The sequence below is a fragment of the Phaseolus vulgaris genome, chromosome 3 (assembly GCF_051622355.1).
Source record: "Phaseolus vulgaris cultivar YP4 chromosome 3, ASM5162235v1, whole genome shotgun sequence".
NCBI classification, from domain to species: domain Eukaryota; kingdom Viridiplantae; phylum Streptophyta; class Magnoliopsida; order Fabales; family Fabaceae; genus Phaseolus; species Phaseolus vulgaris.
The window spans coordinates 2,692,804-2,712,331 of record NC_143500.1 but is presented as its reverse complement, the minus strand read 5'-3'; the positions used below and the strand labels follow the sequence as shown (position 1 = coordinate 2,712,331).

The 19,528-nt window shown below is 29.2% G+C and overlaps 2 protein-coding genes across 6 annotated transcripts; both read left to right on the top strand.

Moving 5' to 3' along the window:
• Positions 1-1,254: 1,254 nt before the first annotated feature.
• LOC137806017 (C5orf35) lies at positions 1,255-5,433 on the top strand. 5 transcript variants are annotated; one of them, XM_068605891.2, is made up of 5 exons: positions 1,255-1,350; positions 2,442-2,557; positions 3,221-3,315; positions 3,489-3,751; positions 4,348-5,433. In XM_068605891.2, exons 2-5 carry the CDS (start codon positions 2,528-2,530, stop codon positions 5,160-5,162), a joined length of 1,203 nt encoding a protein of 400 aa, XP_068461992.2. In that variant the 5' UTR covers positions 1,255-1,350; positions 2,442-2,527; the 3' UTR covers positions 5,163-5,433. The 5 variants fall into 5 exon arrangements, with proteins under 5 accessions (XP_068461992.2, XP_068461993.2, XP_090156309.1 ...); XM_068605892.2 differs by lacking the exon at positions 1,255-1,350 and adding an exon at positions 2,152-2,251; XM_090300183.1 differs by lacking the exon at positions 1,255-1,350 and having other exon boundaries at positions 3,503-3,751; positions 4,329-5,433.
• A 1,583-nt stretch (positions 5,434-7,016) lies between these two features.
• CYP707A2 (cytochrome P450, family 707, subfamily A, polypeptide 2) lies at positions 7,017-17,659 on the top strand. The gene is made up of 8 exons (XM_068605897.2): positions 7,017-7,525; positions 8,310-8,628; positions 9,474-9,623; positions 10,625-10,927; positions 11,498-11,587; positions 12,002-12,187; positions 13,388-13,506; positions 17,281-17,659. Exons 1-8 carry the CDS (start codon positions 7,239-7,241, stop codon positions 17,384-17,386), a joined length of 1,560 nt encoding a protein of 519 aa, XP_068461998.1. The 5' UTR covers positions 7,017-7,238; the 3' UTR covers positions 17,387-17,659.
• The last annotated feature ends 1,869 nt before the right edge of the window (positions 17,660-19,528 follow it).

Below are 19,528 nucleotides of genomic sequence, written 5' to 3'. Positions count from 1 at the left end.
TGCTTTTTATATAATATTCTTTAGATTTCTAATTTATAATCATAGTTGAACAATTGGCAATACATTTTTCACGTTTTTTTTTTCTAAGATAGTGAAAGTTTAAAATAGAATTTAAAAGTACTCATATAAGAAATTGATGAGTAGCAATTAACTAACATAAATGTATAAAAGAAAAGACATGATATTAACATTCGTTTTTTGTGTGCATGATATGGAAAAAAGTGAAAATATTTTTTGATGCATTAGTTTAACATATTAAATTAAATTATTATTAGTTCGTTCCACTTAAAAGATTGTTCTTATTAGAGTTGACAATAACACGACGTGACATCAATTTCATGCATTGAGCAACGTAAATTATTTTACATAAAATATATGTTATGCATTATTATTGCTAATATTCACATTTTAAACTAAGTGGGGACTCAAAATACTATAATATTAGATGATAAAATATGTTAGGTTTAGTAGATATTTTCAGTTTGTCTTAGTTCATCAATAAATTTTTATGTAACTTACCTTATGCAAAGCAAAAAATTGGTTGGTATTGTGATTATTCATTAAAAAAAATATTTTGTTTACTATAAAAAATTATTTATATTATAGTAACTAGCAAAATAATCCAATAACACTTACATATGATTTGAGAAATCACTTACATATATTCCCAAAAACATCTAATATATTTCAAAAGTTTATTTAAAAAAAAAATATTTCAAAAAATTTGTTCTATACGATTTCCAAAATAAATAATCCGGAAGTCACTATTGAAATAAAAATAAAATGGTCATTTTAAAAAATATTATGACGGTGAAGATAATAATTATGAGGGTGCATCAAGCAAAAGATTAAGAATAAAAAGTGTCTGAATGCAAGCCCAAGGGCCGAAGCTGAACTGACGAACGCAGTATTAAAAAAATTTGACGGTGAAGAAAATAATTATGAGGGTGCATCAAGCAAAAACCTAAGAATAAAAAGTGTCTGAAATGAAAGCCCAAGGGCTGAAGCCCAACTGACGAACGCAGTATTAAAAAAAAGTGATGATGAAGATAATAATTATGAGGGTGCATCAAGCAAAAGCCTAAGAATAAAAAGTGGCTGAAATGCAAGCCCAAGGGCCGAAGGCCGACTGACGAACGCAGTATTAATTTTTTTTGACGGTGTAGATAATAATTATGAGGGTGCATCAAGCAAAAGATTAAGAATAAAAAGTTGCAGAAACGCAAGCCCAAGGGCCGAAGCCCAACTGACTAACGCAGTATTGTTTCTCTGCCTCTATGATCTCGCTGTGTTGTTGGCTTCAGTTTCAAGTTCCAGTTGCGGCGTATCTCTGAGCTCTACGGTTCCAAGGTACCATTTTCGTTTCTTCTAATCACAACTCACACTGTTATTTGTGGCAGTGTTAATATGATTATGAACACTGTTAATATGATTATGAACACTGTTAATATTGTATCGCATACACGATTCAGCGGCGAAAGCTAATAATTTAGTGACAGATGATTCAAAATTCGTAGTTTTCATGGTGGAAATAATGTATACTATGCATATGATCTTGAGTTTTGTATTTTTTTTCTTATGTTGAAATACTTTGCATTCTCGTAAGAGTGGCTAGAAAAGGGTTTGATTTTGTTTTGGTAAATTTCAAATGGATGAGTAAATAGTGAGATGTGCATAGGTTAGGTTAGGGTCTTCTTCAGATAAATTTCTCCGTAAAGTATTGTAGGAAATGAAAAATAAGGTAAAATTAATTGAACTCTCTTTGTTAGCTTAAGTCAGTTTATTTATGCATCTCAGTTTTTAGAGAAGTTAAGGTTAAGGGCATAACTTGATTTATATTATGGGACTAGCTAGCTCAATTCGTTTTTAGTTTCTTATTTTCTTGTACTGCTTTTGTGGAAGTTTAGTCAAGGAGTTTCTATGAGTAAGGGTCTGTTTTGATAAACTTCTTCATAAATACTTATAAAAGAAAATAAAAAGATGAAGTGAAATAAAATTCTCTCTAATTTTATGTTATTTTATTCATAAGTTTGAAAAAAAGATTTTGGGGGAATTAATAGGAGAAAACTTTTACAAATTTTACATAAACTAGTTTTAACTTTTGGTCAAACTCATTTTATTTATTTTTCTTCTTATTTTCTTTTCATATAGATTCCTTTGGAGAAAAACTTTATTCAATCAGACTCTAAGAAAAGACTTGTTGGAAGGCCTGGTTGTAACTACAGCAAGTTGCTTATTTTCTGTTTCAAAGGTTTTGATTGACAATGATCGCTTCTCTCTCTTGAATTATTATCCAATTTGTAGTGATGAATGAATAATTTTCTCAATCTCTTCTTAGTCATTATTGTCCTCGTAACTATGTTATTTGTATAGCTTATTCAATTTGCTTCTGGCGTTACAAGTTCATTACTTGTGTTGAATAATTTTTTTTTCTTTGGCAGATTAAAACCATGTTCTGAAACTCCATGTTGCATTAAAACCACATTTTGTTCTGAATAGTTCTGTCTCTTTCATCCAGTCACAACAGATGGCTTTTTTGTTCCAGAAATTTCAAGAGGTATATTATTATCTTCGTAACACAATAATTTTGATTGTATGCGATTGATTTTCTTTTTTTGTAAGGAAATTCTTTCTCTTACTATTTACTTAGATTATTGAAGAATATGTGTAAATTATTGTTTATTTATGAAACAAAACAAGAAATGGAAAAAAGACACAAAGAAATAAATTGTCTCAATTGCCCCCATGAAGAACTACATTGTCTAGAACGAGTGACTAGAACTCATTTAGAGCATTATATTCTTTGCTTTGTGGTCAGTAGAGAATAATCCGTTGAACTAGAATACACCCAAGCTCATGACGAATTTTTCCATACCCCTAGAAAGCATGAAGTAGAACTGTAGAAGGAAAGTTCAATTCTTTATATTATTCATCTTCTATAGTTTTCCTCCTTATTTGTGTCGTTTCATATTTTTTTACTAAATTGCTATAACTTTTATGTCAAATTTCTATGGATTTTGATAAAATCAATGATCAAAAGGAGGAACTCCATAATTGAAGGAAGTGTGATATCATAATTCTCAGGGATCAGTCTTTTATGAATTCTTCAGAGATTTGGGCTATGCAAAGCTCTAGCTAGCCGTTACCTGTCGTGAATCATCAATCATATGAAACTTATGACAATAATGAATTACCAATCTCGTTCTGAATTTGTTTTCAGGCTGTGAAAACCCTGGTAAAGCGCCCTGCTTTTGCTAGGGATCCCAGACAACTACAATTTGAAGCCGACATTAACCGGTTGTTCCTTTATTTATGGTCAGTGCACAATTCCTTGATATTAGATTGTTGATGTTATGACAGATAAGTTGTTGTCATGCTTTTGTGAGTTCATATTATTTTAATGGGAGTGATTTCAATTTCGTTGTGTATGTGATACTTTTCCTTAACATCTAGACATATTTTGCTCATGCAAAGACTTAAATATCCAGCTATAATCGTCTAGGAAAGAATGCTGATGAATCACATGCCGAAGAGATTATTGAAATTTCTAGTAAAGCCTCGTTTGCTGATCAACAAATGCAAGTACAAGAAAATGTTCATTCACAAATTAAAACATTTTGCACATTCATGGATGAAATTCTTCTTCCAAATGAAAAGATGGTAAATGAACATCAACCAGAAAGCACAGTACCTCACCGAAGTGGCCTTAGTTTTGCTGTGGGAAGGAGTGATTCAGCCCAAAATAATCTTGGTGAGTTTGACCCGCTCCTCATTTCCTTTCTGTTTCCTCATGCAATCTTGGTGAGCGTTAGGAATAGAAATTAACAGCCAGGTTCAACGTGTCTGTTTAAAACAGATATATTTAACACTTCTGCACTAAAATGTCATCCAATTTCCATATGTTTTACTGATCAGAATATCCTCATCCTTGATGTGATATGTTTTTAATCTCCATACATAACATGACAGCCTACCGTTTACTCTCTTTTTTGTGGGTCACAATTTCTTATAGGTTCTAAGAATACAAAGCAATGGATGTGAACTGTGAAGCTGACATTTTTTTCTACCTAAAATTAAATGTATGTAAATGTAAATATCATGGGTCTGTATTGCCCATTTTTTTTGTTTCATGAATTTGACATGTCAAGTAATCTAAAGTTTCAACACTAACCTCTTAATTGTTGCTAACCGTTTTATGCTGTTTGTCTTCCTTCAGACAAACAAGGGTACATAAAATATCCTATTTTAGTAACAATTTACCTTTAGTTATTCATTTATAATTTCGTATATTACTGGGATATTTTCTCCTTTTTGCTTGTTCACTGTAGCCACTTGCTTTTGGAGCAGCTGCGCCCAAGACAATACCACTAAGCCAAGCTGAAGTTTCTCAAAATTTAAAAAATCAACTTGGCTACACAGTTAATGTCAAACCTTCCCAAATACCTCACAAGGATGCTGGCCGTGGTCTTTTCTTAGATGGCACAGCACATGTTGGTTCTGTGGTGGCATTTTATCCAGGCATAGTCTACTCTCCAGCTTATTACCGATACATTCCGGGGTACCCGAAGGTTAATGCTCTGAACCCTTATTTGATTACAAGATATGATGGGAATGTCATTAATGCTCAACCTTGGGGTTGTGGAGGTGAGAACCGAGAACCGTGGAATGGTTGGAAAACAGGAGAAATCAAGCCTGATGTGAAAGGAGCTGAGCCTGAGAGAGGTTCAGAAAGGTTTTGGAAACTGCTTAGTAAGCCTTTGGAAGGCTACAAAGGAGATAACAATGAAGTGATTGAGCGTAGAAACCCATTAGCCTTAGCTCATTTTGCCAATCACCCTCCAAAAGGGGTGCAACCAAATGTCATGATTTGCCCTTATGACTTTCCATTGACTGAAAGGAACATGAGAGTCTACGTTCCAAATTTGTTGTTTGGAAATGCAGAGGTAAACATGAGGAGATTTGGCAGCTTTTGGTTCAAGTCTGGTGGAGGGTCAAAAATTAGTGGATCACATGTTCCAATACTGAAAACTCTTGTTCTGGTTGCTACTAGGCCTCTTCAAGATGAGGAACTCCTCCTTAACTACAGGCTGAGCAACACCAAGCGGAGACCTGAATGGTATACTCCGGTGGATGAAGAAGAGGACAGGAGAAGATGGAGTTAGTTAATCAATCCAGAATTCCCTTGTTTCTGTCTCATACAAAGTTGTTCTTGTAATCCTTATTTAGATGTTATTTGTGTTGACACAGCAAGGATGGTGAAATTTTTGGGAGATTGGTTTTGTTGCTATGTTTTTAGAAGACAAAATTGAATTCAAGGTGATGTCAAAATTCCAGATTCAGTTAAACTGAATCACTGACACATTACACCTAAAAGTCTAGCATGTTGCTATTATGGCTTCTGATTATGATGAACCTTGACATAGTTTTTTTGAATATCTTTCTCTCTTACACTTGAACACCTTTTTGTTTGTATTGAGGGGTGGTTGTTTATTTCAAGAACCATCATACATGTGTAGTTCCTTCGTCATTTATGACTAATTTTAGCAAAACTGTTTAGAGTTACTTGAATTTTAGCTTGAAAACTATGAAGTTAGTTTATTAAATTATAAGTGTTTCATAAAATTATTTGCTGAATACGTAATAAATATACAATGACGAAAAATAAAAATGTTAGTAGAATGTCTTATACAAACTTTAATTTTATTTTAATGATAAACATATACTTTTATAGTATTGTACAATTAAAAAATATTTTTACTATTTTTTTTTCTTTTCCTAATTATTATTTTCATGTTTTTCCCTAAAATAAAGAAAATTGAAGGTATGGAATGGATTTGATAAAGCATTGGGATAAAGGGCATCCTAGTCCTAATGTAGGACCAGTGGTTACCAGAATGGGTTCTCATTCTTGGTCCAATTTGATTACGATATAAACCTAAATTACTTTATTATACATTTTTTATATGTTTTAAACATGTTATAATTTTTTTACTTATCTATAATAATGTATAATGAGATTATTCCATTTAGTGTATATAAATTGTTTTTTCTATTTTATTTTAATAATATTTTAAAATCATAATGTAAATTTTATAATGAAGGACAAAAATAAACAAATTAAAACAATAAAAAAGGAAAGCAGAAAATAAGCTATTAGATAGCGAAAAAAAATTACTCGCAAAATATATATATATATATATATATAATCATAATATATTTATTTATTTCATTATTATATAATAAATAAATCACATAAAATAAAGATAATTAATACATGGATACTTATCTTTCTACTAGTACTAAAAATAAATTCACTTAAAACTAAATTTATTTTAACATTATTATATTGAAATAGGGATAATTAGTTGACCTAACCGACTTGCAAGTAGGTTGACTTGTAAATTTGTAGTTATACAAGATAGTACTATATGTTAAGTCACATGTCTTATGCATATGAAACAAATTCAAATAAAATAATCCATAATTATTATCAAATGAAATTATTTTTTAAAATATTTATATATTTTTGATTGATCAAGATATGTCGGATATACATAGATTTAAGATGTTACTTTCACAATATATCTCGACCCCATTAAAAAAAACATACTTAATTACCAAAATTAACACGCTTAATTAACCAACATATTAGATTAATATAAAAATTTAACAATATTATCCATACTAATTACTCAATACTTCAAAGGCTCAACTTGACTCTATAAATAGGTTGATTATATTCAAATTAAGGTATACATTTAATAATATTTATTAACTAAAATCACCGAATACCGACTAATGACTTAAGTATCAAAAAAATCTTTTACGTCTATTCCATTATATATAGACTATCAAAACTTATCCAAAACAAAAACTGAAAGTTAAACAAAAATTTGTGTGACGACACCTTTTCTACCTATTGAATAACTATAAAAATAAAAAGTAATGGATATAAAGGGATTATTGACGAGTTCCTAGCTAAAGATACTATATATGTTGGGCTTTAATGGGTTTACATGCATAGATGGAAGAAGAGAAAAGATGAGGAAATTCTAGATTTTTGTTGGTGCATTTGTTTATAATAGTTAGTTATTTGTGGCACTTGTGAAGGGTGATTGAAGTTGAAGTGTGACGCATGTCCCAACCCACTCTATAAAACCTTTTCCTCCCAACCGACACCTCTTCACAACTCTTTTCAGTTTCAAAACTATACATATCACTATCCTTTCTCTCTCTATATGTCTTCAAACTCTTTCTCTTTCTCTTTCTCTTCTTCTCTCTTTCTCTCCAAATTCACTTCCTCCACCATGCACCCTCTTACCAACCCCTTTCAAGATTCCCTTCTCTTCATCATCACCTCCTTCTTCTTCACCTCTTTCTTTCTCCTCCTAACCCTCCTCCAATGGTGCCACCACCACAACCACAAAAAGCTTCCCCCTGGCTCCATGGGTTGGCCCTACCTTGGTGAAACCCTCAAACTCTACACTCAAAACCCAAATTCCTTCTTTTCTAACCGCCAAAATAGGTATATATACATGTATAAAATGTTTGTGTTGACCATGTCAATGTTTTTCCTAAATATATGTATCACTTTATTACTATATGATGTTTGTTTGAGTTGGGTGGTGCATGTCATCTCATACATGTGTATACTATTGAAACACATGAAATAAAGGTTCATGGGCTTGGCTAAACAAGTTGAGGGATTGGTATGTGAAAAGGGACTTGTGTATGAAAGTGCATTTGAATGTGTGTTTACTACACCTTTTTATATTAGACTAACAACTAAAAAAAAGTTGCTTAATCTACTATTCCATGTCAATATTCCACGTCAATATGGTCTAAAGTGAAAAATGGTATTTCAGTATGATTTAAACTGAAAAATATATCTAAAGTGAAAAATGGTGAAAAACAACTAAAAAAGGTAGCTTTTAGAAATATTTTTTTATTTTTGTTTTACTTCATTGACATATTAATATGGTCTAAAGTGAAAAATGGTGAAAAACAGTATGGTCTAAAGTGAAAAATACTAAAAAATGTTGTTTATATTTTTTTCATAAAATATTTTTTATTCTTGAGATATTAATATGGTCTAAAGTGAAAATGATGAAAAATAGTGTGGTCTAAAATGAAAAATGGTAAAAATAACTAAAAAATATTGTTTATATCTTTCTTAAGACAACACTTCTTTACTTTTTTTTTTTATTTGGTTGACATATGAGTATGACCTAAAGTGAAAAAGGTTGAAAAATGATGTAGTGTGTGTTTGGAATTTGGTGTTTATGGTGAGTGATGATTGTGTGGTGAAGGTATGGAGATATATTCAAGACAAACATATTGGGATGTCCATGTGTGATGATATCAAGCCCTGAGGCAGCAAGGACAGTGCTTGTGACTCAAGCACATCTATTTAAGCCAACATACCCTCCAAGCAAAGAGAGGTTGATAGGACCAGAGGCTGTGTTCTTTCAGCAAGGTGCCTATCACTCCATGCTCAAGAGGCTGGTTCAGGCCTCCTTCATGCCCTCCACCATCAAACACTCTGTCTCTCAGGTTGAGCAAATTGTCATCAAAATGGTCCCCTCTTGGACTAACAAAACCATCAACACCTTGCAAGAGATGAAAAAGGTATTCAACAAACCTATCAATCTTCTTAACTTCTTACTTTCAATATAACTATAGCTTTATTCCCTTTAAAATTGGTCACATTTTCAATTAATTCTAATATACAAGTTTCTTTTATGGTATCATAAGAATTCCATCTGGTATGCATGCTCTCGATTAGAAAAGGTTTTTAGGGTGGCAAGATGGTGACAGGTGTTTTTGAGTCAGTTGAAAACGGTAGGGTTTTTTCAATTGGGGTATGCTAGTAATGACCGCTGGACGGGTTTTTAATACGAGTTAGTCTTGAAAGTGTACGGGCTGTATGAGTTTTTAGTGGTAGATTTGCTTGTCTCTCTCTATTTGTTGGTTTGGGAGACCAGAGAAATTGTCTCATATTTTTTAGGTATGTATAAGGGCTGAACCACCCCTTAATGGTTACTGTTATTCAATCCTTTTTGCTGATAAAAAAAAGAAAGAAAGTAATGACAGTTGGAGGTATTTTGTGAAATATGTTATGGTCAGATAGAGAAGTGTTTGTTTGTATATTTTGTGTAAGAGTTGAATCACCCCTTAATTGAGTTACATTCATTTATTTATTTTGACTGATAAAAAAATAAAAATAATAATTCCTAGAGCACATAAATTATTGTTATTTATGGATGCAAACACATAGTTAAAAATATCTTGGTTAACTACTTTTATGTTTTTTTCTTCAATATAAGTGGTTCAGCAATACTTTTTATGTTTTTTTTTTCAAAATAAGTGGTCCTGCATGGTTTTAATTATATTCTCAAAAAATAGTTTCTGAAAAAAATAGTTTGTGAAGAAGAAGGTAAATGATTTATTTTTGTTGTTTTGTGTTGAATTAGTATGCTTTTGAAGTAGCAGCAATCTCAGCCTTTGGTGAAATAAAGGAACTGGAAATGGAAGAAATCAGAGAGTTGTATCGTTGCTTGGAGAAAGGCTACAACTCTTATCCTTTACATCTTCCTGGAACTTCCTATTGGAAAGCAATGAAGGTTCATTATAAATCATTTATTATTATTATTATTATTATTTTTTCTGATAATTTTTTTAATTATTATTATTATTATTATTTTTTTCTGATAAATTTATTATTATTATTACTATTATTATTGAGAATAATTGTTAGATAGTACGTATAATTTTGATACGAATTGATTACGAGAGATACTTTCCGTACGAATCATTATGATACAACGTGGGAGTATTTTACGTAGTTAAGGAATAAGTCAAAGGAATCAAAAGTAAAGTTAGAAGTGGAAAAAAACAAAACCGTGTTATATGTAGATATGTTGAAAACTATGTAACATACTATAACTGAAAACATAAATATTTTAATATGCATTAACTAATACAGTTATAAACTATTATCTTTCAATACAATTTATCAAAATAATATTATCACTATTACAAAATTATTAAAAAATAATTAATTTTTATGTTGATTAAATTAAATAATATTTTAGAAATTAAAAAAATTATTGATATCTAAATTAATTTTTATTATTGATAAATAATTTCTAAAGTGGTATCTAATTAGTTACTTAAGTTTTAGTTACCAATTATTTAGATTCTAAATTAGATACTAATTTAAAAATTATTTAATAGAAACTAATTTAGATACTAATAATTTTTTAGTCTTTAAAGTAATATTTAATTTTATTAATATAACAACTAATTATTTTTTTTCTCTAAAATTTATTTTTATTTAATAATTTTTTTTTGTAATGTATACTCTTTTATATTGAATGTTACATTGATCAAAACATAGTTGAAAACTGAAATTTTTGTCAAAGTAATATTTTACTATCTATATATTAAATGTTACATTGAAAAAAAAATATAATTATAAACTGATGTTTTTAATATGTAGTTGTCAAATAACAATTTATTTATTTTTCTCTTTCATATTTAAAAATATTTCAAAAGTATTCTACTCTGAAATTGAAGGATTTATTGATGATGTTAAGAAGAGGAAATGTGTTTGTGTGTGAAGGCAAGGAAGCATTTGAATAAAAGCATAAGGAAGATAATAGAGAGAAGAAAAGTGGAGAGTCCAAAGCAAGGAGGAGGATTATTGGAGGTTCTATTGCAAGCAAGATCAACATCTTCGTCTTTTTCATCATCACCATCAAATGATGGTGGTGAAAAGAAGAAGGTGTTGATCGAACTGAGTGATTCTCAGGTAGCTGATAATCTGATAGGTGTGATATTTGCTGCACATGACACCACAGCAAGTGCTCTAACATGGGTCCTCAAGTACCTTCATGACAACTCCAATCTATTGGAAGCTGTGACGGTCACACTACTATTCTATTCTTTTTCTTTTCTCTTTTTTTATACCCTTTTAGAATGTCTTTATGATAATTGCCAAAATTAGGTTAAATAAGTTTTTTTTATACATTGTAAAATAATAGCTATTAAAATATTCATGTCTTTAGAATAAATATTTTGTGCTTTCATTCTTCATAGGATGTTAATTACACAGTCAAAATGATCGGATTTTAAAGTAACAGAATGATTTTCAAGTTACCCTTATGTTAATTAACAATATGAATCACTTTTTTATTTATTTAGATATCAAGTTTAATTAAAAAAACAATCTTAGGATAATTATTTTCATCTTGGTACACAAAAAACACTGCCTTTTGCAGTAAATAACGAGAATAAAATATGTGTGTCAAGTTGGAAAATAGAGTTTTGGAAAATTTAATTGAAGATTATTTGATAAAATAAGATTATAAAAATCAAGAAATTTATTTAATAATTACTTATGATGGAAGGATTATTTGCATTGTTATTGGATACACTTTTTACTGATAACTATGGCTGATTTTGATTATTTTTTCTGTAAATTTTAACTTTGCAGAAAGAACAAGAAGGAATAAAAAGCAAACTAGCTATGGAAAATCGAGGACTTTCATGGGATGATACTAGGCAAATGCCATTCACAAGTCGGGTATATATATTATTACTTTTTTTTTTATTAATTCCTTTCTTTTCTATAAAAAAATAATTGGTTTGGTCAACATCAAATTGTTTTTCAATTGAAAAATAATTGATTTTGTCCACTAAAATTCACTTGGAAGACATTAATTGACATTGACAAAGTTGACGTTACTGTTTTTTTAATAAATTTTTATTAGTAATTTTGATGTTACTATAAGTAGGAAAAAATAGACATGACCCCTTTCCATTTTTTTACTTCACTAGTTTTGAAAGATCTTTTGCAATAATTTATATATTTTCTATAAACAAAAGGAAAAGAACATATATTATATTAGAAAATGAAAGATAATTTGAAATAAATATGCATGGTTAATTTAGAAATGAAAAAAAAATAGTTATGAGATTAAAGTGAATGAAAATTCAGGTGATCCAAGAAACACTGAGAAGTGCAAGCATTTTGTCATTCACATTCAGAGAAGCAGTGAGAGATGTTGAATTGGAAGGTTACAGGATTCCAAAAGGTTGGAAGGTTCTTCCACTCTTCAGAAGCATTCATCATTCTGCTCACTTCTTCCCTCACCCAGAGAAGTTCGACCCTTCAAGATTCGAGGTAACAAACAATTTTCTTAATCATTTTCTTTAAAAATTATATATATATATATATATATATATAAAAGTTTGATTCAGATAAACTAGATATAAAGATGTTTCATTACTATTTCAGATCGACTAGATATACAAATGTTTCATAAAATATTAATATTTCACGTTGATTAGATATAAAAATATTTAACAAGATATTAATATTTCACATCGACTATATATAAAGATCTTTTATAAGATATTGATTTAAGTCATTTTATAAGATTAAATTAAACATCCATTTTGTTTATACATTGGTCGGGGTTGATTCTTTGTGTTTTTGAGAGATACTAGCATTTGTGATGATTTTGAATGATAGGTGTTTAAGTTGTTTTCAGAATAACTCATGCGGTACGCTAGATGACTTGGCTGGTGTTGTTTTTAGTAAATAGTTTGTGACAATTTTATTAGGTTTTGTTTCGCTTTGGAGAGAGACGTGCTTGTCTATTTTATTCTGTATTGTTTCATCCTTTAAAAATGATATCAGAGTTATTTAAAATATATTATAACAAGAATTTGTCGATTTATTAAATCGTTATCGAACCATCCATAAATATGTAATCATATGCATGAGTTGATAAATTCAACATGAAAAAATACGTTAGAATGTTAGAAATCCCACATATTAAATGTAAAATCATGAAAATATATAAAAACAAGTAGAAATCACTTCTTATAAATCGATTTTAGAACGTTAGTAACTGTGTACTTTTGTATATTTTTTGGTGAATGCATCCAAGAAGTAGAACAAAATATCTATGTCTAAGAAACCATACGTGTGCAGAAAATGAATAAAATAATAAGAGGAAGTGATGAAAGCAATGATTTGAGGAGCAGGGGTTATCTTTTATGTGAGGAACATAAGGTTATGAATGGTGTGAAGTCACTTTCATTCCCTATTTGAATCTTTCTCCTCTTCTAAGCTCAATCATTCTGTGTTTTCACAATCTCCTCAGTATCAGAGGCACGTGATATCCCTTTGTACCATAGCACGACAATTAATTCCATTGTTTCTTATCCTTTTTGCCAAACACCAGACAATTGCTGCATGCATGCATGCAGTCATTAATGGTACTAGGACAGAGAGTTGATGTATGTACATGTATGTATGCATGCATGCACATGCATATGTCATGAGATTGAGTTTGGTGTTTATGTGATGATGCAGGTGCCACCGAGACCAAACACATACATGCCTTTTGGAAATGGTGTCCACTCTTGTCCAGGGAGTGAGCTGGCCAAGCTTGAACTTCTTGTGCTTCTCCATCATCTCACACTTTCTTACAGGTTTCTCCTAAATATAAATATCATGCATGCACATTCATCATTATATCATCACCATTTAACTTTTAACTTTTCTTATTAATGAATGAATAAATGGAATATAGTATTTTTGAGATGTTTCAACCTCTAACCACTAATATTATAGATTATGTTTGTGTATCCTAAAAAGATTAATCATTAAAAATGATATGTAACATTTAAATTATTATTTTTTATCAATAAAAAATAATTAAATTAAAAATAGACACTTCAAGAATGTTCTAACTCTTATATAAGTATCACATTACGTATCTTACAAACCACTAATACTACAAAACTACACCTAGACTTCATTAGGCTCTTTTCATTACAGATTAGACCGTAAGTCTGCAAAAATTATAGCGTAAAAAATTCTTGCAAATCTTATACATGCAATCTTAATCCCTAAACCCTAAATTATTATATATTGAGATTATACTTCTTACTTCGACACAATAGTTGTATTTAGGATTTAGGATTATACAAACAATCTCAATCCCTAAACCCTAAATTATTATATATTAAGATTATACTTTTTACTTTGACACAGTAGTAGTGTTTATGATTTAGGATTTAGAATTTAGTAGTTGTGTTTACAAAAAGTTGTGTTTATAATTTTTTTTATCAGTTATAGAGTTGTGGCTGATACCCTTACATAAGTTTATTATATCCTTACATAACATCAATCTTAGTATCATGTAAAATTTCATGCATTTTCTTCCATAAACACCTTAAGATGTGTACACTATATATTACTAGTGGTTAACCCTTCCATAACAAACACTAAACTTGATTTTAAACATACATGGTGATTTCTCCTTTTGAAATCTCGAAAACCATGTGCATTAGAAGCAAGTATAAGTATATGTATCTTGAATGAAGTTTGTGCAAAATAAGTTTGTCAGCTACGATAGGGATCTTTCAATTGATCATTACAAGGAAGATTGATTTATGAGGGTGGTCCTAGTTTTGTAGGGCTTCAGCATGTTCCTTAAGATGTGGAAGTGGTCCTCTTTCAAGCATTAAAAAAAGGGGTTTCTTTTTAGGATTTGAATATTTCAAATATTATAGCTAGTGAACAAGTGAATAGGGATCTCATCATTAGCCATGTATTTCATACGTATACGTGTCACACATGCATGGTATTGTTGCCAAACGTATTCATAACACCCTTGCACATGTAACTCACAAACTCATCTTTCTAAATGGAGAATATTAAAGAAACTTCTTTCTAACTATAACTTACTTTAAAGTTATTATAAACTATACTCTTTTTTTTTATTGTAAGTTATATTTTCTTCTTTTATGTATGTATTAATTTTACATGATCGTCACATCTCTAACTTTTATGTACATATAATATTATTAAAAAAATTCTAATTAAATAAAATATTTTAAGAATATCTCAAACTTTATACAAAATAAAACCTACTTTTCAAACTTATAATTAAAAAATCCCAATCCATTTTAATATAAAATTGTTAAGATATCTATCAAACAACATCTTCCTTCAAACAAAAATAATAATAACAAAAAATTAGTGTTTTTAGAGAGATGAGAAAAAGTATTAATTTATTCGAAATAGTTGTAATATATGCAATAGTTAAATGGAAAGAGGGTATGTTATATATCCAACGTATAGCATTATATATATATATATAATTAATGATGATGATTTATCATAATATATAAAGTCCCTTAATTAGAATATGTGATATTAATTTACAATTTCTTTTATGCATGTTTGGCTGTGATTATTTTCAGTAAAAAAAATCATGAAATAGAAACTAATTTCTAGAAATCAAAATAATTAGTTGCAATAGTAACTAAATTAGAGACTATTTTAGAAATTAAAAAAAAAATTGGTTTCTAAATTAGTTTCTATTATTTTTTATTATTGTTAAATAGTTTCTAAATTGGTATCTAATTAGCAATTAAGGTTTTAGATACCAATTATTTAGTTTCTAAATTTAGTCTCTAAAACCTTGGTTGCTAATTAGATACCAATTTAGAAACTATTTAACAATAATAGAAAATAATAGAAACAAATTTAGAAACCAAATTTTTTTTAGTTTCTAAAATGGTCTCTAATTTAGTTACTATTGCAACTAATTATTTTGGTTTCTATTTCATGATTTTCTTGTAATGTTTAGGAGAAATAATTTTATTTTTCAAAATAAATTCTAAACAAATCAAAATAAGTGATTATTAAATCTTTCAAACAAGTTGAACTAGGAACATAAAAATGAAATTAATTTAGTCTTGCAAAATTAGTAGAGAAAAATATCATTTTTATGTTATTTTCTATACTGAAAAAAAAAACTAGATTTTCAAATTTTTTTAAAGAAGGAAAAGAACTACTATAATATGAAAGGAATAACAAAGATTTATTCAAAATGAAAAACCCCTTCTCTTTTTTTATAACCACTTAATCAATGAATGTGACTTCACATTGATCTTTATTTATCTGGACCAATCAGGATAACTTGTCCTTTAGTTTCTCAAGCAAGCTTGGTCCATAATTACTCATATATATATATATATATATATATATATATAAAAAACTTCACAGTCATAGGAAACACTCAATCATAGAAGTAAAGTACCTTCTTTTTCAGAAAGATCCTAAAAGAATATAAAAACTGAGTTAGAAATATTATTAATTATGTGCATGAATGGCAATGAAATTAGGGTTGATGAAATGACAAGAAGAGATAATGGTGGGAGGTGTGAGAAAGGAAGACAAAGTCCATAATGTTGATGCAGTCAAATTTGAATAGAACAAGTTTTAGTTGATACCACACATTCCTCTGCACAATTACACACCACATCATATATAATATTTCACCAACACCAACCTTGTCTTCATCACCCACATTAATTCATTTGAATGTGACCCTCACCCATTTTTCTCTTTCATTCCAAACAATCTTTGTCTAAATGCTAACTATTAAGAGAATGTTGTATAGAGTGTGCCATATATATGCTGCACATTAATTTGTGACAAGATATGGATTTTTCAATTTGATTGAAGGTATTTTTTTTTTCTTTACTGACAAATAATGAATAAACTAAATGAAACATTCATGGATGCTCTAACCTCTGTATAAAAATTATTACAGATATTTGTCTCACTCAAATAAAAAAAAACATCTTCAACTAACATATAATATATATAAAAAAATTTAACAATTATATATATGATGAAAATAGAGAACTGTGAAAGCTTTTACAATGTATATGGCTCTTCTTATACAGAAGGAGATCTTACACTGTTAATACGTTAACTCAATCTTTACGTTGGAGATCCCACATCAACTAAAGATTAAAGCATTTCATAGTATATTAAAGCATTTCATAGTATATTAGTGAGGACATATCTCATATTTCAAGCTAGTTTTATGAGATTGAGTTTTAGACTTAAAATCAACTTTTTAATATGGTAGTCATTTAAAGTTTATTCTAACGAGTGTTTGTTAGATCTATTGTGTCATCGGATCACCCATAAATATATAATCTCATTCAAGGTTGAGTCAGGCTTGTTGCAACTACCACTGTGATATAATATATTTGTTGCAACTACCCTATTAGTGAAATGTATATGATTTTCATGAATAATATATTGTGAATGGTCTTGGACAAAATGCAGCTGTTAACATGTTTGAAAAATAGTATTAACTATATATATGAGTATAGATTGAAATTAAAGATGAAATTTTGAAAGAGATTTTGTGTTGATTTGTTGTTATTTTGATTTAGGTGGGAAGTGGTGGGAAATGAGGATGGAATACAATATGGTCCTTTTCCTGTGCCCAAACATGGATTACCAGTGAAGATAACCCCAAGAACCAAGATATTTACGTGAACTTCCAAACTTAATTAAGACTCATCAATTCACAACATGTTAAGAAAGTGGGACCAAACCAATTTGTCCCCAGTCAAAAAAAATAATGAATATTTATTTTTTATTCATCTTTCATTTTGTTGTAGAGATATATATAAAGATTCTCACTTGAATCTACCCATAATACACTCTGCATGATCAATTTGTTTGTGCAGGAAAAAAAAAAATATGTACAAGTTAATCAAAATATTCAAAATTGAAAATATATGTGAATGCTGATTATTTATAATTCAATTCATGTTTACATTAAGATAAATTTGCAGATTATATACATACATGTCAGATTTAGATTTTTAAGTACTGAAGTTTTTCGCAAATTAAGATTTTTTTTAAAAAAAATAGGTAAGTAGTACATGTTGATAACTTTAAGGTGATACAATTTTCAATTAAAAAAAAAACTCTAGGTAAAAGTTGTATCCTACTAATATCACTTTACCTATTTCGTTAAAAATAAGTCATTTTAACAAATTCTTAATACCAATTTCGTTAAATAAAAGTCGTATCACACTCTAACGACTCTTTAAAATTAACTTTAAGTGAAGTTATACATAACACATACTACTTTTATCTTTTATCTAAAATCGTAAATTATATTACTTTTGTGAAAAATCGTTTCACATTATCTAAATTATCTAAAGTATTGTTTCACATTATCTAAAGTATTTTTCTATATGGAGTTGAGAAAAATCGTTTCACATTATCTAAATTATCTAAAGTATTGTTTCACATTATCTAAACAATTTTTTCTATATGGAGTTGAGAATAGTGAACAATATTGAATCACATCAATTAATGTTGTCTATGGATAAGGTAGTGTGGTGTTAAGATATGAAAAGGTTGTAGAAATTTTTGAAAGAATGTTTTAACAATTGAAGATACCCTAAAAGATGGAAAATGAAGAGATGTGGTATGAGATGATTGGTGATGATATGAGCATATACGTGGGCAGTGTTTGAGCAACAAGAAAAAGGATTCTTTGCAAGTGGAAATAATGGGAGACAAAAATAAGCCTAACATGTTAAAATCTGAGTTGTGATTTTGCATGGGGGAGATAAAAAGAGAAAAGAGAAAGAAAAAAAAGAAAAGGTTGAAGTGAGTTGAACAAGAAATCAACACTCCACAAACACATTGTATGGACACAAATGGTCTTCCAATTGCATTGTGAGATAAGATACATAATAATGGTGTGTCTCATGTTACCATTCATGATAAGTTATGAAAGATCCTTGATTTTCAAACAACCTCTATCCTTGCATTTTCTATTATTTTGTGGATCTTCACACAACTTACTATCAAATCAAACTCTTCTTCTTCTTGCATTAACCCTCTTATCACCATACCACCTTTAATCTTTTTTTTTATTGATTTTTAAGTCGATTTTTAGTTAACTGAACAAGGTAGGTAATCGAGATTTTCTTGATATGTATATTATTAAGGAAATAATAATTATCAAATTATATGTAATTATTGTATGCAATATTTGACGATATTGTACCTAATTATATGCAATTAATTTAATAATTATAGAATCTCATGATTAGTATCCTACCTAATTAGATTGTAATTTGGGGAGAGGAACTTCCTATATATTTCCTATACATGGAGTGATGTAATATACACGTAAGAGAATAAGAAACATCTCTTCTTCTTACCATTTTTTATCATTTTCTTATATGGTATCAAAGTCATTTTCGAGCCTATCTTAGCGAGTATTTGTTGGGTTTATCAGGTCACCCGCCATCGGGTCGTTATCAGACCACCCATAACATATATCTCCACGCACGAGTTGGTAGCCTCGACGTGAGGAGTGTGTTGGAAATCTCACATCGACTAGATATTAGAGCCTTTCATAGTATATAAGTGGGTGCAAACTTCACCTCATTAAGCCGGTTTTATGAGATTGAGTTAGGCTTAAAATCCACTTCTTAACATATATCTCTTTTATTCTTTATAATAAGAGGGTTAGACCACTCTTAAAGTAGGCTACATTTATTATATATTTTCTTGTTGATAAAAAAAACCATGTCACCTTGTAATACATAAAACTACAATAAATATAATTCATCAATTTTTCTTTTTTTAAACAAAGATATTCACTTTAAA

Coding starts and splice junctions, on each gene's coding strand:
- LOC137806017 (XM_068605891.2), top strand. CDS start 2,528: ATGGCTTTTTTGTTCCAGAAATTTCAAGAG. Junction 2,558..3,220: donor TGTTCCAGAAATTTCAAGAG/GTATATTATTAT, acceptor ATTTGTTTTCAG/GCTGTGAAAACCCTGGTAAA. Junction 3,752..4,347: donor TTCAGCCCAAAATAATCTTG/GTGAGTTTGACC, acceptor CTTTTGGAGCAG/CTGCGCCCAAGACAATACCA.
- CYP707A2 (XM_068605897.2), top strand. CDS start 7,239: ATGTCTTCAAACTCTTTCTCTTTCTCTTTCTCTTCTTCTCTCTTTCTC. Junction 9,624..10,624: donor CCTATTGGAAAGCAATGAAG/GTTCATTATAAA, acceptor TTGTGTGTGAAG/GCAAGGAAGCATTTGAATAA. Junction 10,928..11,497: donor ATCTATTGGAAGCTGTGACG/GTCACACTACTA, acceptor TTAACTTTGCAG/AAAGAACAAGAAGGAATAAA.